The sequence below is a fragment of the Vanacampus margaritifer genome, chromosome 13, assembly GCF_051991255.1.
Source record: "Vanacampus margaritifer isolate UIUO_Vmar chromosome 13, RoL_Vmar_1.0, whole genome shotgun sequence".
Taxonomy (NCBI): Eukaryota; Metazoa; Chordata; class Actinopteri; order Syngnathiformes; family Syngnathidae; genus Vanacampus; species Vanacampus margaritifer.
The window spans coordinates 6760309-6787808 of record NC_135444.1 but is presented as its reverse complement, the minus strand read 5'-3'; the positions used below and the strand labels follow the sequence as shown (position 1 = coordinate 6787808).

Sequence of the window (27500 nt, the reverse complement as noted above, 5' to 3'; positions counted from 1 at the left end):
ACTAGTGGGGGACCCTGCACAGACTGTCATCCCTTCCTCCTCTTCCTCCTGTGAGGCCCAAATAGTGAACATCAATCTCAGATGGTATGACAATGAGATTTACAAACTGTGGCGTGACTTCAATCGAATGAATGTTGACTCTTGTAAAAAGATTATATTGTGCAAAATTACAACAATTAAATAATCAATAATTATGTATCACCCAGCTCTATGTAACATGGTCTGAAAAATACATTTAATATGAAGTTTCATGTTAATCTAATTGCTGTAACACTATATAAGCACGGCGCCCTCTGAAATGTCACCCAGAATGTCGTAATGTGATTATAATAGTCTACAAATCAAAGTTCACAATTCTGTTCATATTTTTAAAAACCTGAATAAAACTCCAAGGCGTAAATGCATTAAAGCTCACTATTTATACATATTTATTTTAGTATGTAAATTTGACAGTGATCAGACAATTTTTTAATTTTTTAATTTCCTGTACTCTGATATAAATAATAATAATAATAATAATTATTATTATTATTATAAAGCAAGATGAAGTTAAGAGCTAGCGCATTCGGAAAAAAAAAATCATTATACTAAAAAATGTTTTATGTGAGAAATGGGTGCAGGCAGCTGCTGGACAGAGACACTTAGACTGCTTTGAGGTCTCACCACTCAACAAGCTAACATTTTGCTCAACAAGAATTGACGGGCTGAGGTAACTTCAATTTTTGACAGGTGGCTTGCGCATTTGAATGTAAATTGACTGTCAGCTCTGAGCACCAGGTTCGAATCTCGACTTGAATTTCTTAAAACCTGTTAGGAAGTTGAGAGAAGATTACACGACTGTATATTTTTTCATAGTGTTAGTATAGTGTCTGACATTGTAAGTGAATATCGGTGTTCAAATAGAATGGCATGCCTCGCTTTCTGTCAGCCGACACCTGCAGCAAAGGTTTCGATAAAAATGAATAGAAGAAAAGTTCATGCTAAACATGTTACATATAAGCTTGGTAAATTTTCAACACGTTACAGTCATACTATCCTGGCGTCCACTGTAACAAATAAAAACATGAGATAACCCCCCCCCCCCCCTCCAAAAAAAAAATTCCATGTTGGTCTTATGTGGGGAAAAATCGAGTCAAAATCAGTAAAAAAAAAAAAAAAAAAAGCCCAGCTGAAAAAAAACTATTTTGGTGAAAAAACAAACAAACAAAAAACAGGGGAAATTGGTGCAGGAGTGGTGATTGATAAAAAAATAAAAATAAAAATAAAAAAACTTAAAAAGTATGGGGGGGGGGGGGGGTGGCGGCATGAAAGGTGAATCTGTGGGTACCAAACTACAAGTATTGGGAGATTGGGGTGGGGTGTGAGGGTCCACTATATTACAACAGATATACAAATATTAAATAAAAAGTAAGGATGGATGAGTAAGCGATACTAGGTATCACTATTACTCACAACGATGACTTTGTATGAAATTAGAAAATAGAGGAATAGAAAATTCCCATTATTTCATGCAATTTTCTGAACAAAAAAAAACCCATCATATTGGGATATAGAGGTCTTTCTTTAACATTATTTGTCATTGTTTTTTAGGGGGGATTTTTTTATGTAGCAATAGTACTAGTGATATTGGTACTTAAAAAATGTAGTATCGAACATCGATAATATCCTTCATTTTTAAAGTTGCTTTCAGTCTATTTTAGTAAAGGCTGTTAATTGTTAATGAATGCATTGCAGGGGTTACATCTAGCCAGCAAGATAATCGTGATCCATTAGCAGCTGGCAGCAATGTCAACAAAATTCCTGTTGATGACTTCTAACAACGGAAAAAATATGCTTTTCACACATCTTTGCAAAGAAATTTCATAATTTGTATTTCCCACTCTGACTGCGCGAGCATGTTTATGTATGTGCGTGTTTTACAGAGGCCTGCATCTTGCTCATGTTGCTCATAATCAGTGCCCCACTGACAGATCAAACTGCGTTTGCCTCATCAAATCCAGCAGGCTTATGGAAACATGCACCTCGTTACATTAGCTTTGAGGAAATCACAGGCTCGCTGATGAAATATGCAGACAATAAAGGAGGAAGAGGGGCCGGGGTGACATGACAGGCCATAGCCAGAGGGGCGTTGGTTAAAAATGTACAGGCATGAACAAAGCGCTGAGCGGGCTTCGCCAGTCATTAAAGAGTCATGCACGGGAATCGCACGCTCCATGTAAAGCAGCCTTCCCGCCTCTTGCTATGAGGGGCGTGCGTGTCTGGCTGCCTTGCGTGGATGCGTGTGTGTGTGTGTGCTTCTATGTGAGGTGAAAAGGTCCGTGCTGCTGCTCACCCGTGCTTTAAGTCGACCCTTGATGTCCCGGATGCCCCTCTTGGCGTGACTTTTGGCCTGGGAGAAAACACGTAAACGCTGGTTATAAATACAAAAAAACCCAACAGAAAATCATTGTGTTGTAGTTTCATTGATAATATCCTAATATAATCACAGACAAGGGCACCTTGACCGTTGTAAATCACCTTAACTATCACTTATCGTACAGCTTTTAACGGTATAGGACAGTGCTCATCAAATATGTACTGACTTCCACCCACAGCAAAGCTCATATCTTTTCGATCTAAAATGTCTTCATTTGACCTTCATGTGAATTCACTGTGAGTTATTTAAATGAGTATGTCTACCTAATAAACTTAAATCAATGTACCATTTGCGCAAGAGCTTTACCTTTGTCACTGCAGTATTGATGAGTGCGCCTCCTCTCTGTTTACAAAAACAGTTACACTCGTGAGAATTCATACACACCAACAATCAAATGACGCACACATGGCTTAGAACAGTGCTATCAAACATAAGGTGCGTGGGCCAGAACCCGCCCATCAAGTGGTCCAATCTGGCCAGCAAGGACGGAACACAAACTGTAGTTTTTCCACAATAATTAATTGTTGTTGCTAATTTTGTCCACTGGAAGGCGTTCTGATGGCCATTTAAATGACATTTTGAAATCTGGCTGTTACTTAGGATTTATTATTATTAGTTACTACGCAGTAAAAACATTTATAAATGGGAATATTTTCAAAATGCAGTTATATATTTAGATGTTATTATTTATAAAATATTAGGCCATGTGCATACTCGTCCAACTCACTTGAGATCAAATTTGGGTGAAAGTGGCCCGTGAATACAAATCAGTTTGACAGACCTGGCTTAAAAATAAATGTCAATATCATTGTATTGAAAGTATGAAACAAGTAGTAAAAGTTCACACCGACTAGTTATTGTTGCTATTAGGGGTGTCAGGTGATTAATTAAAAAAAAAAAAACATCGTAATTAATTACATGAATTTTTTATCTGTTCTAAATGTACAATAAAATGTTTTCATACTCTTGTTAACATAAAAGTGGATTTTTTTTTCAAATTAATAGAAGTATGGCTGCATATTTTAGTTATTGCTACAATAATTTCATAATAATTCATAAAATTGAGTTAAAATTAACTCATTCACTGCCATCGACGACTAAAATCAATTTCTGTTAGCTTAACATTTTTTTCTACTTTTGTTAACAAGAGTATGAAAACCTAGAATTTTTTTTATTGTAGATTTAGAACAGATATAAACATTTGTGATTAATCGTGAGTTAACTAGTGAAGTCATGCGATTAATTGCAATTAAAAAAATGTAATCGCCTGACGAGATGATTATTAAAAGTTAGGGGTGTCAGGTGTTTAAAGTTTTGAATCGTAATTAATCGCATGACTTCAATAGTTAACTCACGATTAATCACAAATTTTATGTCTGTTCTAAATGTATAACAAAGAAAAATTCTAGGTTTTCATACTCTTGTTAACAAAAGTAGAAAAAAGATGTTAAACTAATATAAATAGTTGAAATGATTTTTTGACGTTTCAATGGCAGTGAATGAGTTGTACTGTACTGTAAAAAAATTGTGACATTGATTTGTGTTGAGGTCATTTTTTTCTGCCACTAGATGGCATAATTACATTTGTAAAACACTTGTCTCAGCTCAGACCTTTTTTTTTCCTTTTCATTCATCTTTAACATGAAGTAACTTGAGGAATTCTGCACAATTAAAAAATTGTAAAATACAACTTGATCCAAGTCTCCTCCACAAATATATGCCTTATTATTAAATTTATTGCTACTAAATTCTGACATGGATGTGTCTGCTGCGTTGCGACTGGAATTCCCCCAGTACTGGTTTTCCAAGTAAGGGGCAGTCATTAAAGGAACTTTAAATTAACTCGAAATTTTGACATCCCTAGTTATCATACACAAAGGCAAAAGCAGTAGAATAAATACAATATAAATAATTTGGTGTTGCCATGGGGACAGCAGCACTAGCCAGGACAGACACCTGCCATCATGAAATGATGACAATCCACGTTTGACTGACTTTCAGTTGAATCCGATTTTAGTATAGTTCATGTTTTAATGTCGTTATATGCATTTATTCACTCATTGACCCTCAGCGATCTTGTCTTAAAAAAAATCATTGCTTCTCATACTGTGATTTTCAATATCACAGTCACCAGCGAGTATCTTTAAATAGCACCGCAATGCCACTTCACAGTAACATTTCAGACACCTGGCAAAGTATCAATCACTGCATAAAGCTCACATTTCAAGGCATTATGGTGGTTTTTATTTAGAAGCGGAGGATGGAAGGGACATCACTTGATTGATATCCACTTTGAGGCCAGCACATGACATTCCGGGAGGCAATATCTTTTTTAGAGCGTCTCCTGCCGCTTCTTTCCTAATTCCTTTGTGGTCTCACTCGCGCTCCCTTTAGGTCTTGAGTAAAAGCGCAAAGCGTTGGCTAAACAGCTAAATAGAGAAAATGGCAGGCAGTGTTTCAGAAGTCAGCAGAGAGGAGGGGGCCCGAGGTGAAGGCCCCTCTTATAGACCCCTGTCAGTCAGGAAATGTGAACTTTAACAAACCTTTGAAGAGCACTCTAGAGAACTAATTCAGCCTCAGCTGACAGCGGCGGGAGAGTTAGAGACAGTCGGTGTAGTGAGTGAGAGGAAGAGACAGAGATTGGATCGGGAGGTGGTGGGAGAGAGGGGGGAGGGGATGGGGTTCTGTGACAGAGATGAAACGAGGGATGGAGATAAAGAGAGACAGACAGCGAGAAAAAGAGTGATGAAGAAGGAAGGAAATCTATGTTCCCGGCTTGGTTTCACGCAGTAACGTCAATGTTTGCAGCCAGATCAACACGTCACGTCCGCAGACGTCTTGTCATGTCAAATCACTTCTGTCTCCACTGTCCGGCTGCACGCGCCACTTCACACACCCTAAATGCTCTGCAGCTGCGCCCGGACATCCGGGCTGCCCGTTCTAGCAGAGTTGTGTCAGTCATGCTTTTAATTAACTTTAAAGAAATGGGCGTGAAATGTAAAATGGAGATACATAGAGTATGCAGTATAGAAGCAGTTATGGTATGAAGAGCAACGTGAATACCTTTACAGTGTGCATCCACTGCTGATAGGACTTTGCATTACCTGAGGAGAAAATCAAACAAATATGAATGACTCATTGTGGACTTCATAGCAGTTTAAATATGGACTACATGGTGACACAATCTGACACAGTTGCATTAATTCATTCATTCTTATTTTTGTTTCATGCAATAACAAAAGACACAGTCGGTGTCAGGTTCCGCAAGGAGAAAAAAAAATTCTAATTCAAATCAGTTCATGTTTATTTTCATAAAAAGATGAAAGGAATGAAGGAAAGGATGGAAAAATGAATACATGTTGATGATATATGCTGACTTCAATTTAAACTATCAATGTTACTTTTGTTTGTTCTCCCTTGCTATACATTGCGACAAGCTGAGTTGAAATTAACAGTTCAAAATAGAAAGCCTTTATTTACACACATCCCATTATTTAACATAGACGTAAAGCTTTACAAAATCAGGATTCGATCACAAATTGGAGCAATATATCTACTTTAACTCATTCACTCACAGCCATTATCGCTGAAGTAACCCCCTTCGCTCCTGGCGGTTTTACTGGATTTTGATTGATTTTGCAAGGCCCACAGAATATTGTATTCTATTGCTATAAAAACATGGAACCTACCAAAAGAAAGATTAGAGTCTCTTCTTTCATCAGGAAAAAAAAGATACTGTATTTCTACCTGTTTCGTTTTGCAGCAATTAGCATTAGAATATAGCTAAGTTTCATCATTATTCACAAATCTGTTTAAAACAGTGGGGAAAAGAACTTTTTGCAACATGGCCCTGGTTGAGCGCTTATACTCTGCTGCCACCTGCTGGCCGTTTTTATAATAACTACCATTGCTTTAAGCGACCTCTTCAGGTCAGAAGCTGCATCAAAGTCTTCTGTGTGCGCTACACTGCAAAAACTGAAATCTTAAGTAAAATAAAATGTCTTAAATTTAACCTAAATGTGCTTATTATTTTTGGACAGTTATAAAGTTATTGTTTTATAGTTATTTTTACTTAATTTATGAAATTCTTAGAGAAGTTCATTGGGCTTATTTTAAGATACTTATCATTTAATGATCTTATTTCATCAAGCAGTCTTTGCATTGAGTGTTAACAGACAGTTTTAAGTACTGTAAGGCTTAAAACAAGCATTTCCCACATTTTAAGATACCAACTAACCAACATCAAAGGACCTGAGCTGGGGTTTCATCAATTGAATTTTCTTATTTTAAGATTTTACATAATCTAGTGATAAGATAAAGGGAAAAATACATATAAAAAGTGGTTAGCTTCGTTATATTTACTAAGCTCATTTTTGCCCTCAGACTTGGAGGTTGTGGGTTCAATCCCTGGCTGAGTCATACCAAAGACAATTACAATGAAAATAGGACCTACGTTACCTCCCTGCTTCACGCTCAGACGAAATTATCCAAGTGTAAAAAAAAACAAAAACTTGTGTATTTTAAGAAAATAGTTCTATTTATTACAGCTTGAAAAAAAGTATATATTACTGTTTTTAAGACCGCTGTGGTTGATATGGGCATAGTGTTAATTTTCTTATTTGTCCAAAATCTTACAGGTAAATTTAAGTAAAATTTTCTTGTTCTGTTGGCAGATAATTTTGCTTAATTGAAGTAAGACTTTTCTTATTTTACTATATTTTTTTCTTACATTTTTTATTGTCCCTTTTGTAGTGTAGCATAAAAACGTATAAATATGTCTTTGGGAGCATGGCAATATTTAAAATAGAACATATTCATACGTTTTTGGGAGCAAATGAGTTAAAAATGTTTACTCTACAGTCCACGAATGGCGAAAACCCATTTTCAATTGACATCAATTGAAATGCATGAAAAAAAAATCTTCAAAACTGCTGATAAACATTAAATATAAACATCTTATTTCGTGGAGCCGATCAATAACATCATTGATCGATTGGGCAAATTAAGATATTAGAGTCTATCACCGATTTTGCAGAAAATTATAATTATTGTCCGAAAAAAACATCTGTCTAATAAAAGCTGTCATCAACTTTTAAGAGAATGTATTTGTCCTTTCTTTTTAATAGCAAAAACACACACACACACACACACACACACACAATTGTTCATTATTTTTATAGTCATGGTTTTCACTGCACTAGGTGTACACATCCTCTTGTGCAACACAAAACAAAGAGTTGTAATGTCACTGCTTTCACTCAATTATCGATGGCGTCAAAAGTGAAACAAGTGATTAAAAAGTGAATGAGGAATGTTTAGGTTGGTGCATGAGAACGTTATTTATTTGTTTATGTAAAAACTGTACAAGTGAAAAGAGCTTGAGTGTTTGCATCAGAATTCCTTTGGGATTTTGATGTCTATTGTGTCTGCGTTTTCAATGCAGACAAAACAAATGTAATTGTTTCCATCAATTGTCTTTTGCCAAATGCAATTCAAAGTAAGCTTTTTATTGTGTCGGTGCACGTCAAACATGAATAGAACTAATTCCATTTGAAAAGGTGCTCCTTTACTTCAAACTTTTGATTTGTGTCTGTGTCACTTCAAGGTGTTTTTCAAAGCTCGATGTTGCCTCTCATGTCAATAATAATTAAAATCCGCGTCTAAGGGCGCTCATCAATGCATTGCATATAATCACGTTGGGATTTCAGGGGAAAAGCAGCAGTGTTTAAAGTTTTGATGTCAGAGTAACATTAAGGCACCTTGTTTCAGTCATCACCTTTTTACTTGAGCACAACAACTTTCATGTCGAGGCTGAAATATGGCAAGTTAATCGAAAGTGACTAATTGATGGACAGGTCTGCCACAACTCACTTCCACAAAAGCCCCCCTCTGTGATCTCTTCTTCAAACACGTCGGTGAAGCCGCGGCCTGCGTTCAATTTGGCCAGCCGTCCGTCGATGAACTGCAAACATAAATTACAACTGCTTTATTAAGGAGAGGAGGAGGGGCAAGTAACACACTTAAAGTGATATACAGACACATGCGCAAAGAGTCAATCACTGCGGTGTTATTAACCCTGGCGGACGGAACCACAAGACAAAGATTAGGTGGTTTGCAGGTAATAAGGGGTTGCTAATGTGGAGCAGGTGAGGGATTAGTGCAACAGACTGCATGTAGACCAGCGTCCGAGACATGAGGAAGTTTCATTTCCGCTCTTTGGAAGACGTAAAACACCATCTCATAAATATGAAGCTAACAGCCAAGACCGTACGCATTTCAGGAAAGCCCCACATGTGCATGTAACCTGGTACTTCCTTCCTTGAAAGTTCGTTTTAATATCAGATATTTTCAATCATATTTTCCCTTGATTGTTGTGTTTTACTCAATTTGATCTTGAATCAATTTTTTTTAAAATTTTATCTTTAATCAATGTTATTTTTTTCTTAATGTAAATAGGTAAGAATACCCCAATACTTATCAATACAGAGATAAAAAAAAATGCTTATATTGAAATTAGAGTTGTCAAACGATTACATTTTTAAACAGATTATTCACATTTTAGAATTTTGATTAATCACGATTAATCACTTAATTAAAAAGGCTTTTTATAAAAAAAATGCTGCCCACCATATTTAAAGAGCACCTGTTATGTGTTAATTTTTTTTTACATTTAATGTTATGAGGACGTCTTCAAAAAAATGTATCTACTGCACACGCTCATCCTCCTCTTTTTCTAATCAGTTAATTACTTGCATCATTTAAAATGGGGAAAAAAAATACCAAAATAGTTTGACATGAACAAATATTCTGAATGCCATACGCAAACATTTATTAAATGCTTTACTTGAATGCATGTAGTTATGTTTATTGCTCAAACACAACCTGTGCTACCTTTAACGTAACCATCCGCTGTCAGCTAAAGGATCATTTGCGGTCAAAAATAATAGTGGGATTAATCTGCGTTAATACATAATGCTATCATTTTTGTGATTAATTAATTAGTTAACGCTTTAACTTTATGCAGGATTTTGTTTACATTTTCAGGGACAAAGGTAAATTTAGTTTAGAAGCAACACCTTTAATTGCGTTATGTTCATGACAGTTTTGTTGTTACTCATTGATCCGAAAGGGAAATGGGGAATTGTAAGTTTTTGTAGCAATTAATTAATTCATATTTTATTTTTAGGCCAATTAGAGTCCTAATTTGCGAGTGTGTCCAACATGCAACAAGAACATAGGTTGTTTTCGGCCATGTGTCCTCTGGGACTGCCTGCTAACTAGCAAGCCACGCTGGTCAGGAGGCTGGGAGCTCATCATTAGATCATTTTAATGAGAGGTGAAAGATTACTCCGCTACTTGGCTGCTCCAATTCTCGCATATAATCAACCCAGATCAACACCCAGCCAAAGATGCCACTCATCTCAATCAGGCTGATTACCTGACTCATTGTGGGCATTAATTAGACACAGTGGTCAGCACAAACCATAGATGTCTTACCTATCTAACATACAGTATATCAAGAAAGTGATAACAAATTAGCACAAAGTTAAATAGTTTTCGGTTTTGACCTTCGTCAGTTAAAGATCAGAACTGAATCAAAAGCACAAACAATCCTCTATTTCATTTAACGCTTTGTGCTTCCAGGAGTCCATTAGGGAAGTTGTACTTTACCGTCGCCAGGGTAATACAAAAACAGGCCATCTTTTACAATCAAAGAAATCATTCATTACATGAATAAAACAATAAACTATTTTTTTACAGTTGGTGGCAAATACACTGTATTTGTGATGATGAGAGCATTTTTAATCATTATTAGTTGACGATGAGTATAGCGTTGCTCTTTGAATATCATCCATCCATTCATTATCTGTAGTGCTTATTAGATGATTATATATATATATATATATATATATATATATATATATATATGATTTAAGTTTTCTTGTTCTTATTTTAGCCCTAAAACTTGAAGACATTTCAAGTGTGAAACTTTCAATCAAAATAATCTTCTTTTGAAAGCCTGTATGCTCCAGCCTGATATTGTACATACTTTTATGTCCTTTTCTTTGTAATTGGTTGATTCATTCAGTTGGTTCTGTGCATTGTAAATATTCACAAGTGAGCAACTTGTGAAGTCAGACTCCAAGGCTGAAGGATGATAAATGACGGAGAGGTCATAAGTTGTGTGAATAGAAGCTCTTGGCAAACGTCCCCCGTACACTTAATTCAACTGTGCGCGGCTTAGATTTATCATGCTCAGGAAGAGAGTTCATTGACTCAGACTCGCTAGCAGAATGTCCGTGTGTGTGTGTGTGTGTGTGTGTGTATAACATGATTGTGTGTTGGGGCAGTGGATGGGTGATAGGAAGTAGGTTGATACCATCAACCTTTCCCCCGCATTCTTTGGCTGGCCTACAAATTGATGGCCTGTTAGGGTGAGATGAGTGCCAACATTTGGGTAAAAAAAAAAGACAACTGCAATGTTATGTTATGTACATGTGTAACAATTTGACAGCATTTCCTTGATCAAAAATGACCACAACTAACAATACATTAATCAATTATTAGTTCTAAATATTTTTAATTAGATTTAAAAAAAAAAAAAAAAACATTTTTGGATGTCTATTGAGCACATTGAGGGGTGGGGTCTGATGTCTTTACGGTTTACAACCTTTTCATTGACTCTTTTAAAATATGTTTTAAAAGCAAATCCTAGTTTCAATATTACGGGACAAGTCCACATTTATCAAGTCCAAATCAAGTTTGAGTCACAGAGTTCATGTTCAAGTTCATGTCTGTTTGTTTTTTGAAGACGTTGTGGCCAGTTCTCGATGGTTGGAAAAAACAAATTTTATACCCCCGCTGTTGGCGGAAATGACAGAAAGAAAGAAAAAAAAACCCTGTGCTTTGGCGCTCACGGTCAGGTAAACCAATCAGATGGCGTGCTGCCAGATAGCCATGGTTACCAGGTGGCCAATTCCGGTCTATTTAAATATTCTGAAAAACTTTATTTAAATTTTCTTTTGAAGGACGATGTTCATTTTCAGGAATAAAAACAGAGATGGACTTGGCTGAGTCGATATAAAATATTTTGTGAGTCCGAGACAAGATTGAGGCAAATGCCAAGGAGTCCAAGTCAAGTCTTCATTCATTCATGTAGCTTGCAAACTCAAAGTAATTAATAAAAGCCCCTCTGTCAGATTTCTTACACTGCATTGCCAGTTAACAGTCAAGTACGATTTGTCGGATTATTGAATCAACTTGAAGCTGCTATTTAAAAAAAAAATACAGAGCACGAGCCACACAAGTTGCGAGTTACACTGTTACACGCATCGAATGTTTGTGTGTTGTTGGAGCGGATATGGGTCATGGCCAGTGCAGAGCTCGCGCACGCCACTGGCATCTCGGTCGAAAGAGGAGTGTGAGAGATAAGGCCATCCCATCCCCCGTACTCCAGTGCAGATAAGGACCCGTTTCCCAACGTTAGAACGGAGGCAGGAGCCGGTCGGGAGGAGGCTTTGAACTGCTGCTCACTATCTGCTCTGCTCTGGGAAAATTATAGATGGAGTGTCCAGAGAAACAAAAGGCTGATTGAGGGCTGCAGTGTTGTACTCTGGGGGGTAAATCACACTAGTATCACGGGTCAGAGATCACAAAGAAAAGTTCACGGGGTGAAGAAAAATGTTCTTCATAGCAGGGGTGTCTTTCTACTTGGCTCTGGCATGGCTACGTTTAGTATGGCAGAAGGGATTTGGAGGGACAAACTGTAAAGTATACATGAGTGATTGGAAGGAACGCTCCTGCAGCCTCGCATGAATAAAGGATAACTGCACGCACATAAAAACAGGCAAAACCACAGTGGAATACAATGTGTCAGTGGTGAATTGGAAATTTTCTTAATTAAAATTCTTGGAACAGGCTTGCGCTGGCTAGAGTGTATGCTGAGATAAGCACTGTAAACATTTTCATGAGGTCAGGAACCACCTACGAGTTTGGGCTTCTGTCTTGACTGCTTCTCATCACTCGGGAAAAAAATGTAAAAATTCTACAAGCTGCCTGGAATTACACCAACTCAGCACATCGTTTGCTGAGCACACAACATAAAATGATCATCTATAAAATGATGACTTGACTTGATTTTGTGAGGCTCATGAATGTTGCAAAATGTTTGAAAGGGTGTTTTTTTTAAACCCAACTTTCCCACTTGTTGATCTGATTGATGGCTTTGACAGACGGAAGCTTCAGACCATCACCATCCAAGTGTCTGCCCTTTTCCAAATCTAGCATGTTTCTTTGCTAACATGACACACAAACAGTTGTTTGTACCTGTTTGAAGAGCTGCAGGTTGACAGCCATGGACAAAAAGTTTCTCAGGGTGCTTGAGCGATGGCCCACAAAGCTATCCTCGCAGAAGGTTATTGGCTCCCCCTTGAAGAATCCACACAGACAATATTGACAATTATATTGATAAACAGCAATTTATCATTTAAAAAATGGTTTCATATTACTCCAATTGATAAAGCATAAAAAAAAAATACAAGGGAAGAAGTTGTGTCGGCCAACTTGAATGGCAGGTGGTCATAAAATAAACACGAAGAGTATTTTCAACATTACAGCTGCTCAATGCAGGAAATTGAATTTCCAATCACTACTGCCATGGCTGAAGAATGAAACTGGACGCTCCCTTCTTCACGTACACACATTAACAGACAGAGGGCAGGAAATTCAAACCCATACCCAGCTTGAAAACTATTGGCCAGAGGCTTGCAGGAGTACCCATTGTGAATAGCTAAGGTATTAATATGCTAATTAAAAGAGGTTTGAGTCATAAATGGTCAAATAAAAAGGCTATTGTAAATCGATTTTGGGGCAAATTCCTCCATAGGGCAGCTTTAGTACTGCACTAAATATATATATATATATATTATGTAAGTTAAAAAACAACAACACTAAATTGTAAAATTGAAATGAATTGCATATAAAAGTTCAAATGTACTTAAGTGTTAAGTTCTAAAATATTAAATGCATTGTATGTAAAAGTTAAATACAACTGAACTGAACTGGGTTGAACTGTACTGTACAGGATTTAAAAAAAGAAAGAAAGGAGAAAAAAAAATCTGTATTTCTTTTGCATAGTACTAGAGGAAGCCTGCGTACCAACCTTATCATCATGCGAATCAGTGGTTGATATGATAAATCGCACAAGGCCATTCACACAGTGTATGCTCTAAACTTTAAAACTTTTCCAAAATAAGTATTTCAACAATGTCTTCATTATTGGGTCGTGAAATGTCTGAGAGGGGAGATGACGGAAACAGGAAGGAAGAAAAAACAACAAAAAAAGAGGTCCCTTGGCAGGGTGTACGCAGTCCCAGTAAATTCCACAGTGCTCCGCATGAACACGCTATTACTATTCCTTACATCATGTCTGTTGGCCTGTGAGCTGTAGACACAGAGGATGACAACAAATCCACTGCAGGCCAATCACACGCAGCCCCGAGTCATTTTCAATACATGCTTTCTGATAATTAACATAATTCTCACATAGTGCAATGATGCTCTAAATTCTTTGGCTGTAAAACAATGGGTGTTGTCTGGTGGTCTGGCTGTGAGTGCTGTGTGACACATAAAAAAACAACAACACTTGAGAGACTAACCCCATTTTCAGGGATGGGCGCATGATCGCAGTGGCCCAAATTACATCACAGGAATAATGATCCACTTACATCACAAAAAAAAAAAAAAAAAGTTTTCAAGGCTCATTCTCTCATAAAGGAGAGTTTAATCATTTTTCCAGGCCCCATCTGGCTGCTGCTGCCTACGGCCTAACTAGCAAAACAAAACTAAACAGCATGCTGGGAAATTCTTATTAGGTCTGTGTAGCTGAGTATCTATTTAGAAAAGTCATTTTAAGATGGTTTAGTGATGTTATAGCCTTGGTAACATCACATCTCACCTTGATAAAATGACACCCATTTCAGCTCTTTACCATTAGCTATGTTTGTGTCTAGAAATGATGCATTTGGCACACAGGGATCAATAAAGTCTAAGGTTCGAATAACCACTCAGCCAACTGAGTGTGGAGTTTGTCCCGAGGCACCCAATACCAACCTGACACGGCTTCATCAATGTTTAAAGTGCACTCTAAAAACAGTTGGGTCAAAAATAACCCAAATTGGGTCAAGAATGGACCAACTAAACTTTTTGGGTTATTTAATCCAAAAGGTTGGGTGAAATAAATAATCCAAAAAGTTGGGTGAAATAAATAACTGACAAAACAATGCAAAAATTGGTTATTATAAATGGGTTATTTATTTAATAATAAGTTGGGTCAAACTAAATTAATAACCTACAACCCAGTTTGTTGGGGTTCCTTTTTGGGTTGTTAATTTGACTCAACTTTTTGGGTTGATTAAATAACCCAATTGAATAAGGTAAAAAATGAGCCAACACAACTTTTCGAGTTATTTAACTTAAAAAGCAACCGATTTTTTTTTTAGGGTGTTTGTGGTTTATTAATTTCAACCAACGTTTTGGGTTAATTGAATAACCCAACTGAATTGCATGAAATTAACTCGAACTAACTTCAAAAGCTTGGGTGAAATTAAATAACCCAAAAAAAAAAATATGGGGGGGGGGGTGGATTAGTTGTTAGTGGGTTATTTATTTAACCCTATTTTTTGGGTTGTGTCAAATTAAATCAATAACTCACGAAGTGATAAATTTTTTTAGGGTGTTTGTGGGTTTTTCATTTCACCCAACGTTTTGGGTTAATTGAAAAACACAAATGAATTGCATCAAATTGATTCGAACCAACTTCAAAAACTTGGGTCAAATAAATAACCCACAAAAAGCAACCCATTTTTGAGGGGGTTGTTAGTGGGTTATTTAATAAACCCAACTTTGTGGGCTAATTGAACAACCTTTTTGACCCAATTTGGGTTATTGTTGAGTGTGATTTGAAATGCTATTTCTGGTGCTTCTTTCGCTTCTGTGGCAGTCCAAGCAGGTGATGAGCACCTGGGAGAACATGAGCCGAAACATGATTGACCTATGAAACGCTTTTCTAATCATGGGATGCTTTTGGACTCATTAGCATTTCCCAGCGTTGTTTCATTTACAACTCAGCAAGACTCCCGCCAAGTTTCCACACCCTTCCTTCTGTCAAGACATATGGGCCCGTGAATCACAGCCATGGGCTCACTCGTGTCTGGGAAGAGTTACTCCACAAATATCACAACTTGGTCCAAGACATGGTTGAACCGTGTGTGAGTGTGTGAACATACTGTATGTTAACACAGAGGCATTTGCAAGAACGCTGTCTGTGTATGGAGCCAGTGAGAAATCACCGCATGTGCATGTACACAAACACACAACATTGAGCGTGAGTGCTTGTGTCAGAGAGGAGGCAGTTTGTTCGTGTGCTGTCTGTATTCGCAGAAAAGCAAGACAGCATCAATAATGTAGCATCTCGGCGAGTGGGAGTCCACAAAGTCCAATTAGTTTCAAAGCTAAAGGAACAAAGGCTTCGCTATTTGTCAAACAGGACATGCTGTAGTATACCCAGCTTCGACTCAGACCTGATCTGCAGAAAAGATCCAGTAAAGTGATGTTAGCTGGGCTTAGCACAGGAAAGTCAAACTCCAAAGGCAGCTAAAAGAGATCTTCAAAAGAAACGTCCCGAGTCTTCTCTAATCCGTTGACATTTCATTGCTCCAGACAGGCCCACCTTAAACTTGCACTCCGCCTGCAAACTCACCTTTTACCTGCAATCGAAACCGGCTCAGTCTAGCCACTGACATTTGACTCAATTCACCATAACTAAGATTGGTAGTGTGTCTGATTCCTAAAAGGCAAGAAGAAATCAGGGTGCATTCACACCTGTAGTTTGAATTCTGTTCTCCAAATATGTTGATGGGTTTGTAAACTATATATTAAAACCTCATTTTCTATATACCTTACCATTTTAATTATTCAAATTTGGCAAGGTTGTTAACAACGTTCTTCTCTGTGGTGCCTCTAGTTAAGACATTTATTTTTACTTTAAAGGGTCTTTAAAACTCATCAGGCCAAATGATTGCTGAGTAGCTTCCCTTGCCCATAACAGGGCTTGAAATAACTTTTTTTTTGAGGAGCAGTTTTGCTAATCATGGATTTTCGAATTTTGAGGATCCCCCCTTTAAACCCAGGGCCAGAAAGCGAACATTATATTAAATAATGAAAATATAGCAGGGGAGTTGATTGCGATAAAGTACACTTTTGCTTTATAGAACTATTATGAATACAAAAGAGAAATTAAGACATTTAATTGAATAATGAACAGCCACTTGCAGAAATGTCAATCAAAAGAAACTCACTTTCGGAACAATTCTTCTGAATTTCTAGATTTCTAAAATTATATCAAGAACATTACTGAGGGAAAGTTTATGCAATAGGATAAAAAGAATTTGCCAAACTGTTTGATTAATACATAATCAATATTCTATGATCATAACTGTTAATAAATTACAGCTTCAATATTTGTTACTTTATAATATCGTACAATCCACACAACTCGAGAATCGAACCAACAATTCTGCTACATCTGCTATTTGGGAGCGCAGAGTCTGACCAGTGAGCTAGATTCCAGGCCGCCCACACTGCTCAGCACTTTATTTGAAGGGGCAGTAAGTTATGTTTTACTTGCATGAACTACTTCTTTCTTTAAAGCTGCTCTTTGTAACATTTTGCCCAAAAGTATCTTTTCAAAAACCTTTTTATTTGACCATTTACGACTGAAACATCTTAACACCTTTGCTGTTCACAATAGGCACTCCTGCAAGCTTCTGTCCAATAGTTTTTAGACTGGATTTGGGTTCGAATTTCCCACGCTCTATCTGGGGATGTGATGCCATGTGCGCATTTTGAACGTGAAGAAGGGTGTGTGCAGTTTTGTTTATTGGCCACAGTTGGCAGTAGTGATTCGAAATTCAAGTTTCTGCATTCAGCAGCTTTAAGAAATATATATATATATTTTTAAATATATAACAATAATAGCATGCACACACAAACCCACGCCCCCCCCCCCCCCCCTAGACCACTCGCTGTCGACTTGTGAGCAGTCCGCGGTCTACCACGATAGATCAAATGGTTGGGCATTCCTCCATTCTACATTCGCCTCATCACAACCGATATCCCTCCGCCAATATGTAAGACAAGGTAAAATAAATGTTAGTGAGCGTCTTCGCCGGAGAGTGAGGTTCGCGATTACATACGACATGGTGCATGCCACATTTGATGGCTGTTTTGCTCTTCGCGATGTGAAACCGCTTATTTCGAGCCTCGCCATAAGCAAGGCGCTCATTGCCCAAATGAGCACTCCTTCACATGCGTGTGTATTGGATTCTGATTCTTCCGTTAGTGTGGTGTGTTTTCTTGGCCTGTGTGAGAGTGTAGTAAACCTGACAAGTAAAATAGAAACAAAGACGTGTCATAAATATCTTCTTATTCTCATTCTTTTCAGTTCACCATTTTTGTATTCATGAATCTGTCTTCATTACGCTTGAACACTTAGCTTGTGTCATGCCGTAGTGCTGCAGTGTCACATTACATTTGAATTTGGCAGGCCAACGTGCAGCAGGGGTGCTGTGCATAAATCTCGTCTTATTTCATCTTTTGAGAACAATTCTGAGACTTGCGAATAATTAAGTGACATGAGCTGTAGAACCTCTCAACATCGAAACTAATGAAGTTATTTGCATGTTTAGGACACTTTCAGAAGAACATAAGTACATGTCTATTTTTCGCTGAACTGAGCATTTTAACAAGGTTAGCTCAGTCAACAAGTCAAGTTGTTTTGAAACCACCCGGGGCAGCTAGTTGTGAATCAATGGTGATAGACTCTTACAGGTTTATATCGGAGGGCGTCCCGGTAGGTGCCAAACAGAGCGGCCTGCGCTCTCAGAAAGGCCCTCGCCACGCCACTTCCTGTTGCTGTTGACTGCTTCTTGAGCTTGCTCTTCAAACAGGACACCTGGTAGAAAACACGACGAGAGAAAAGCAGTGAGCGAGGTACGGATATGGAGGGGTAAAAGTGAAATTATCACCTCTGAAATTGGTGGTGGGGGGGGAAGCAGCTAGCCCCATTCTGAGTGTGAAATATCACATTTGCAGGTCATCACAAAAAAAGAAAACGAGACAGGAGAAAAGGAAAGGAGCGCTCCAGCCTTTCCAACGTGCGTATGCGTTGTGCTGCTGAGAGCACCTGCTGCTTTGCTAATTGAGCAGAGGATGGGGAGTGGCGAGAGGGGAAATGGAAACTCACATCCTTGCTTTTCCTCTCATAGCCACTTTCCTCCCCATCACCTTTTTTGCTTTTGACTTCTTCCATTTCTTACTCCCCGACTTCTTCTTCCCGCCTCCACTGTGCTCCCCTCCCCCCCTGCTGGCTCTTCCAGCTCCCTCTAGAAAGAGCCTCTTGACATAAAATGTCTTTAATTATTTTCCCCTCTCCTGGCTGCAGCTCCACGACTCCAGGCGAGAGGAGAGGAGCAGCAGGCCCGAGCTTGTTTTAGGATGACAAAAGATTCACCCTGGCCATGATCCCCGGGGAGTCTGGGAAAGAAGTTGTCAAGAGTCTCTTCTCACCTGCTCAGCAGCAGCATGACTAAGCGAGGAGGAGGGGGCAGAGAGGGACTGCTGCTCTCTGTGTGGGCTGTGCTAACTCTGCAAGATTGCGTATCTCTTCATTAGACTTAACATTTGATCAGGTTCTAATTTTGTCTACAGAAATAAAAGGGATGGTGGTAAAAATAAAATAAAAAATAAAAGTTATTATCAGAATACATTTTGTTGCTGTGTAATATTTTGAAGTCAAGCTGACAAATACGGCGCTCGTCTTATAGTACAATAATGACTAGTGCTATGTGTTCAAATATTAACTTATTCACTCCCATCCATTTTCACTGATGCAACCCCCTATGCTTGTTTACTGGATTTTTACCAATTTTGCAAGGTCCACAGAATATTGTGTTCTATTGTTATAAAAACATGGAACCTACCAAAAGAAAGATTAGAGTCTCTTCTTTCATCAGAAAAAAAGTATATTTCTATGTGTTTTCCCTTTTGCAGCAACTAGCATTAGAATATAGCTAAGTTTAATCATTATTCACAAATCTGTTTAGAACTGTGGGTAAATGAGCTTTGTTGCAACATGGCCCTGGTTGATCTCTTATACTCTGCTGTAACCTGCTGGCTGTTTTTGTAATTACTACCATTGCTTCACCCGTTCTCTGCAGTTCAGACGCTGCATCAAAACCTTCTGTGTGCTCTAGCATAAAAAGACCCATAAAAAACGTATAAATACGTCTTTGAGATACTTAAAACATTTAAAATAGAAAGTACGTATATGTTTTTGGGAGCAAATGAGTTAATTTTGTATGAATCATAAATAAGCACAACAGGTTTTGCTGTGCTGAAAATAATGCTGTCTAACATGAGTATTCCAAGTAAAATGCATTACCCTTAAGAGAAAAACACATTTTCAGGAAAAAAGTTTGGTATGTATGTATGCGAGATAAGTTTGTGTCCCATGTTCCGCTCAGTACACTCTTGATTCTAGTTGATTACAACTTGGGATGCTCAATACCACTTTTTGTCAGACCGATGATAAGAACTCATGAGTAGTCAATGAGACTGATACCACTAGTAGTTTTGATACATAAAATTTCCCCCCAAAAAACAATTTAAAGAGATAATTGACTCATTGAGCCATTTTCAGCAATAAAAAGTTAATATTTTGTCTAGAATTAATTTGATAACGTTATTATTTTTAACGTACAATTAATACAAAAAACTAATTTTTCCACTTGGTGTCGAGTGAAGATGACATCACCTGTGCTGAGGAAACAGCTCAACGACCAATCATGACTCACTTATTTTCTGGCAAACTGAGCCATGATTGGTCGTTACATATTTCCTCAGCACAGGTGATGTCATCTTCAGTCGACAGCAAGTGGAAAAATGAGTTTTTAAAGGTCCTAGGTAAAAGGTAATTGTTCATGAGAAATTCTTATTGTTGAAAATGGCTCGATGAGTCAAGTATACTTTTACAATTAAGACCTAGATATCCAAATATAGCATTTTCATAAAAAATTGTATGAAATTAATGGCAATTTTCTAGACTTCAAATTTCTAATGTCTAGTTCCTGATTGTAAAACGGTACACCAACACCTTAAAATAAGGCCTGGTATTGACCCGATACTGATACCCGGTATCTCAAATTAAAACAAAACATGTGTAAATGACATATTTAACATCTGAATGTCGAGGTTGAATGTCACATTTAAGAACCTGTGTGCTTCTTGTGGGCACTTATATAGGTGATTTCTCTAAATCTGTAGAAAGAAAACTGAGTGCATATTACTAAAAGAAAACAGCACACACTCAGTCGACATGTTTAATTTGAACTGATTTAATGAGCAAATCCACCAACTACAACAGTGTTACAATAACATCATTGATGTTGTTCTGCTACAGCGTACATATCACTTTCATCTAATTATCATTATTATGGATACCAGGTATCAGTACAGGCTGATGCCTGGCCTTATTTCAAGGTTTCGTTATTTGCGATGGCAGCTGAGCTGGTGGCCATTTTATGACCAGCAACTAGAAATTAGGAAAATGGAAAATTGCCATTAATGTAATGCAATTTTAAAGGAAAAATGCTATATTGGGAAAAAAAGGTAATTCTTTAAAAAAAATAATGTATAAAAAGCACTAGGACTACCCAAGAGTTGAGTACTCATACTGATATCGGTCTGCAAAAAATAAAAAATAAATAATATAATGTAAGTGATGCTGACTTACACTATGTTTGTGTGCCAGAAGGTTGCACCCATCACCAATTGACACCATGTCGTGTGACATTACAGTACAATTGTGATGAGTGATGGCCAAATAATCATGCTGTAAAGCAGCAGCGATGGTGAGATATCCGCAGTTAGGCAATGGGGATAACTTCAGGGAGGAGAAGCAAAGTGTTCAGAGAGCTCAGGCGGAGGACAGGCGGAAAGGAAGAGAGAGTGCGAGCAGAAAAAAGAAGGCAACAGAGAGATGGAGAGAGTGTCAGTCTTAAACTGGGACAGAGACAAAATGAGCAGCGTCGATTCATTCCTCCTGGGTTTTATCACTCTCCACAGCGTCCCCGTGCTGCCATTGCAAATGCTCCCAGGCATCAAACGGAAAGTTTATCACTGTTAAATTAACAAGTGTCATCTCCATATTCACTCATTGTGCTAAATGCTTTTATGTTTGTGTAAAGCTCTTTCTAGAATTAATATTTCATGTTTATGTGCATTTTCAGATATTTTTTCCCCCATCCTTGCAATTCATTAAAATGTCTTTTTATTTCTCTCGTATTTGGTGGTGGGGGTGTGCGAATCAAAGTGAACACAATGTCAGTCTAAGTGGGGGAGGCATACCCCAAAGACTGTCAGACAAGACGGGCTAGCTGAGTTTACTCTGCGCAGAGTTTAGTTGTGTGCAGCAGCTTTGAACGGCTGAGAGCATCGCGCTGGCAAACACTTTTTAATGAGGTGGGGACACAATCAGTTGTGTTCTCTTTCTCAGTGTTAGGGGTGAAAAAGTTGTGTTCAAAAAGTTTAAGGGTGATTAAAATTCCTCCAATGTCACATGTGGGCGATCAATCAACAGTTACAAATATATAGGCGGAGGGTGAAACATACTTGAATATTGGTTTTGTCAAGAGAGACGAGAGCAAAGCAACGCGATCGCTATGTACCTTTAGCATATCACATGAAAATAAGTGTGTTTGGTAATTGGAGTTTGACTGCGGAGCCCACGCCGCAATCATCAGGTACGTCTCCGCGGTAATGGTTCTGTCAAACTAATTAACTTCTCCAGTTTGAGTGAAACTAACGAGACGCGTACAGGCATCAGAGGAAGGCCGGGCTCTACAGGTGATAACCCTATTTGGCAGTGACATTTTTTAGTGTAAAGTCACAGTGGCGGTGATGAGATCAAAGCCAGAGAGTCCCCCATTGGGTCCAATTAGAACTATTGCATTGTGCGGGGAAGGGGTGGCGGCAGGGGAGGGGGGAGTGGGCGGCTGGGGGGAGCCAAAGAAAACTGTTGAGTTATGATATTCATAATCTATGCAGAGAGGCCTTTCCAGCCCAGGTCTTCTCCCCATAGCTGTGATCTTTTCAATTTACATCAAGGGAGGACGGTCGCGGATGAAAGAGGGGCATCCGAGGCGCGCAGCCCACAGAAGGGCAGACACGGGGCCTCATTAAGGCCCGGCCCAGCCAGCCCTAAACGGGGTTTGAAGTGCGTCACATAAAGAGCACGGGGTCAAAGGTCAGACAACGAACAGATCTCCATTTAACTCTCCAGCTGGAGACGGTAATTAGCAGGTGCGATGATGATCTCTGCCTGACTGTAAGGGATGATGCCACACTATCAAGACATCTGTGCACGCGTGTGCTGCCGTGCATTAATATGTATACAAAACACAGAGAAATAAAATACGCTTACTGTATTCCGGTGAGAGGCTGACGTTCAGGCAGATCTTTAAAACAAATCCTTAAAAAAGCCTTGCTGAAATATTGATCTTTGCTTGTTGAAATAAATGCACCAGTGCGCTGAAAATGTTGCACATTCTGATGCCCATGCGATGCATGATAAAAATGTATTTCAGACACTCTATACATAGGTAATACATATGCGCATTTAAAACAAACCAAGCAGCTGAATGATCTAACAAGAACACACAAAAATAACCAGAGTTTAAGGTTTCCACTCTTACTGTATTCTGTATCAAAATAGGTCTTTAATGTTAACAGCTTGGAATTTTATTAACAGACTATCTAGCTGACCTGAATTAACAGTTTTGTTAATTATTAAAATGTTAAAGATTAGATTTTTTATTACAGCTATGTGTATTAAAATACATCTATCACTAGTTAGTCATGAATTTTCATAATGTACAGTACTGTTTTACAAAAGTTACTAAAGTACATTGTTATTTTGTGCTAAGCTCAAAGTCATAGCTGTTTAACTGCATTTCTGAAAAGAAAAATATTTTTAGTGGTTGAATATTATTGCTTGATTCATTTCAGACTTCTCAGAGACACCAAAGGTCAAATTTGGTTTTACAAACATTAATTCAGTTTTAAGATTTTCGATTTGCTTTTTCTGGGGCTGATACCAAAACCCAATTATTAGTAATTAAGGATACAGATAACCAGTATTTGGAGGCGGGATTAATTTTCAGTTAAAGGGAAAATAATATTTGCATTAAAAAAAACAATTTCCAACTATTAAATTAGTTGTTAAAAAGCATATGTTGATTGAACAAATCTTAAATCTCGGACATTACAAATCTTTGTTTTAAAATTCTAAGAAAAAGTTCAGAAAGCTCACAGGGTCATCAGCATGTCTTTAGAAATTAAATGAAAACAAACAAGTAAATACCATGGGTCCCTATTGTTTTTTTATACAGTAAATGCATTTTTCCAAAATTTCTAAATGACTGAAATATTAAACTTTCGTGTATCTTTGTTTTCATTTCAAACAAAAAACAGGTGCAGCACGTTTCCAGGGTTAAAAGTATCTTTTATAAAGTTAATTGAAAATTTAAGTAAATAGTCAGGTTAACACAGATTTAAATTAATCTCTTATCTTTTTTTTTTTTTAAAGGCTGGTACTGATATTTGTCAGAATTATTTGCGCAGATAATTGGTCTATCACTATTCAAAATGGTAAAATGTTGAGAGCTTGCTGAAAATCAAAGTCTGAATGAAAGTTCTTCATGATGCTGGACTGCATCCGAGCAACGGGGACAGGTTATTGACTACATCTGATACTGTAGAGACCCTCTTCATATCATAGGTTCTATTGAAATTGTGTAAAATTACAGTACAATAAGAAAATAAACATAAGTTGCACACAAAACCACACGAGCCTTCAGCCCTGACATTTGTACAAAAAAGAGAATCAAAAGTTAGGTTTTCTTCTTTCCAAAATCCCCACAAAAAAAAACTCTGAATGTTTTGTTTAAGATTCTGTCCGTGGAAAGAAAGCCATGGGGACGCAATTAAAGAACTACAAAGAAAAAAAAATAGCTATGAAAATCTCCCACTTTCTTTTGATGTGCTGCAGTTTGAACTGTATGCGCACACACAAATATGAACAAAGACACACTGAACAGGCATGTCCTTTCACATATGAGCGCAAATAAAATATGCTCTTTTCAACTCTCAAATTCATGCTTTTATTGTATTTAAAATAAGAGAAATTGAAGGATTGAAGTCTTGAAAATAATGAGGAAAATAGTCTTCTGTTTTCAATCAGGCCTTTGGTAGGATTTGGCCAAGTGATGAGTTCAAAATAAATACAGACACAATTAGTGGCAGTTAAAGTGCATTGAGACACATAATTCGTCGTTTCACAGCGTGTTGTACAGGCGACATGATGCACGAGTGAAGAGAAATAAATCAGGGAGGAAATGGCGTTGTGTTTTAATAGGGATTGCCATGAGATTTTCCCCTCGTGTGGGGCTATTTTGTCAAGCTGACCTCTTAAAGCAGCTGAGCAGCTGAGTTTTGCATACATAATTAACTGCAGTTAAATGTCATCTCTAGCATCGTCGAACCAGCGCAGTGGGTGATGGCGCTCCCTTTTATTTTTTTTAACTTCTGATCCACAGAACATCAATTTGAAAATGAAGGCCATGTGAGTAAACGAGTGTGTCGGTGTGTGAGTGTGCTTCATGCCCATTTAAAATCTCAGACGGCAAACTGATTGTCTAAAAATGAAAAGCGGTTAAAATAATAAAGCCAAAAATACTTAACATGCACAGGAATGTGAGAAGCTTAACTCTCTAAGATGTCTTTGGACATCTCTGGCCTTACGTTTCTGTGCAAATGTTTGAGTTTGCCCGCCGCCGACTGCAGGCGATGATGTAGATGTTGTTTTCGGGGAGCGAATACCAAATTAAAGGCGCGATGTTTGATTAGTGAGCCAGGTGATCTCAGGAGAGGTGCGCAGACACAACCTCAGCCCCCTCATTCATTTGTAAACCTCCACACCTCCTTGAGATACAGGAAGTGGGAGTGTACGCTGTATATTTACCCCTTGATTGGGAATACAAATGATCAAATGCGCGACGGCTCTGAGTGTGTGAGTACACGGTGTCAGCAAAGTAGCGAGAGGCAGGGAGGAAGAGAATAGAAGGAATTAGGCTGTGATGTGAAAGCGCATCTAAAAAAATAAGGATGTAAAGCTGCATTGTAGCGCCTCACCTTGAACACGTGGCACAGAAAGAATAATACATGAAAAATTGGTTGCAGATCAGTCGCGGGGATCAAATAAAAATCCGATTCCGTCACACGCTGTTTGTTTTCAGAATTAACAGACCCCTAATTTGCTATTCTTGGATACTTTTAATGACTAGCTAGGTAAACAGCCCAACCAACCAAAAGCCAATTATAAAGTTATCAGCACAATGTCTATGCAGAGGAGAAGCGGTGTGCCTCAGAAGAAGAAGAAACCAAAATACCTTGATCTTCCGGCAGATATTTACCATTTTTCTCTTCAGGATGCTTGTCAACACGTTGATTTTACTGACACAAGCGCCGTCTCTGTGCAATTAATATTGTTTATTTATGCATATAAACTAGTCAAACTTAAATTCTTTGCAAACTCTAACAATATGATTTCTTCCAGAGATAATCAAAACTCAAGTAAACAAAGTAAATAAGCAAAAGCCAAGCCATAAAAAGCAACAAAAAATGATGGGTGTAGTTAAAAATGGCAACGTAGATCATTTTGTGTGCTATTACCATGACAATCATTCAGATCTTTTTCTGCCCCTTTTTTGTTTTTTTTAAGCAAACGGAACTGCTACTGGCATGGTAGCATTTGTGAAAGTCAATAAATCTAAAATATTATGTGTGAAATTGTGGGGAAAGCCCATTAAGGGGGCGGGCGGTCGTGGAGCCAGTGTTAGGGTCCCGTCTGAGGAAGGACGGCTAATTCGGGACAACTGTGAACTCTGAACCTGCTAAAAGCACGACCACTGGTCAGCCGGCCCGCGTAATAGAGTCCACATGTGCTCACAGCCTGCGTCGCCTTAATTAGCAGGATCTCACAAGGTTTGCTTAAATCAACATCAGAGCGCTTCGTTTTGCTCTTAGTTACACATGAAATAGACATAAAAATCCGGCCTGTGGCCTTAAGCTTTGAATCTATTTCACTTTATTTATACATTCACACAAAGTGACACCGGGCTTTTAAAGTGAGAATAATAGAGCAGGCTTTGGAGAGAAATGAAGGGCGGCTTCAGTGGCTCGCAAACAATGTGTGGCTGCTCAGCTCAGGCAGAGAATCACTCGGCATTAATCAAGACTGCAGGCCTCTGTTTGACTACACAATGCCTCAAACATCCCCCCGTGTGTAAACACAAACATCAAATGCCACGTGGCATGTCCTCATCGCTAACAAGCTGACTAACAAGAGACCTGGAATTCCACTTAATTAGTACCTGCTCGCTTGCTTATTAATCCTGCAGCCCGGGTGAAAAGATGAGAGCAGGCAGCAAAAAGCAAAGAATAGGACTGAAAACAACAACAGTCATTTGCAGTGTTAAATATATTAATGCCGGTGTGCTTTCCGTTTCAGGTGGTGTAATTTGACATGACGTGCGGGCTATGTTCTGTCATTAGTCAGGAAAAACGGTGAGCACCTGATCAAAGCAAAAAAAAAAAGAAGAAAAAAAAGGCTCGGTCTGCCACTTAATTTATCACAAGGAAAAGACAAAAGCTTCCCTCTTGGCTTCTGTCGCTTAACAAAAATCCTGACTTGGTTATGTGACAAACTCACTTTGCGCATTATTTTGGCTCGACTCCGTGGGTGCAGAACGCCGAGACGGCAGGTACAAGCGAGACGCAGACATTGTAGCAGGACACAAAAGATGCTAGGATTCTGTTAAATTGTTCATTATCATTTTGGACAATTCTATGATTCTAATACGTGTTGCAACAAATCCCGGTAAAAAATGTAGCGAAAGCGCTCTAATTC

General features: G+C 38.2%; 1 protein-coding gene across 2 annotated transcripts in view; it reads right to left on the bottom strand.

The window, feature by feature from the left end:
* Positions 1-27500, bottom strand: part of dennd1b (DENN/MADD domain containing 1B) — a 141608-nt gene that overhangs the window by 17412 nt on the left and 96696 nt on the right. For both annotated transcript variants that reach the window (XM_077584944.1, XM_077584942.1), the window contains 7 exons: positions 18303-18428; positions 12743-12844; positions 8288-8378; positions 5480-5520; positions 2723-2758; positions 2333-2389; positions 1-48 (listed from right to left, as the gene is read on the bottom strand). The exon at positions 1-48 is cut by the window's left edge and continues 42 nt beyond it. In XM_077584944.1, coding sequence (XP_077441070.1) covers positions 1-48; positions 2333-2389; positions 2723-2758; positions 5480-5520; positions 8288-8378; positions 12743-12844; positions 18303-18428 — 501 coding nt within the window. The remainder of the gene's footprint in view (positions 49-2332; positions 2390-2722; positions 2759-5479; positions 5521-8287; positions 8379-12742; positions 12845-18302; positions 18429-27500) is intronic.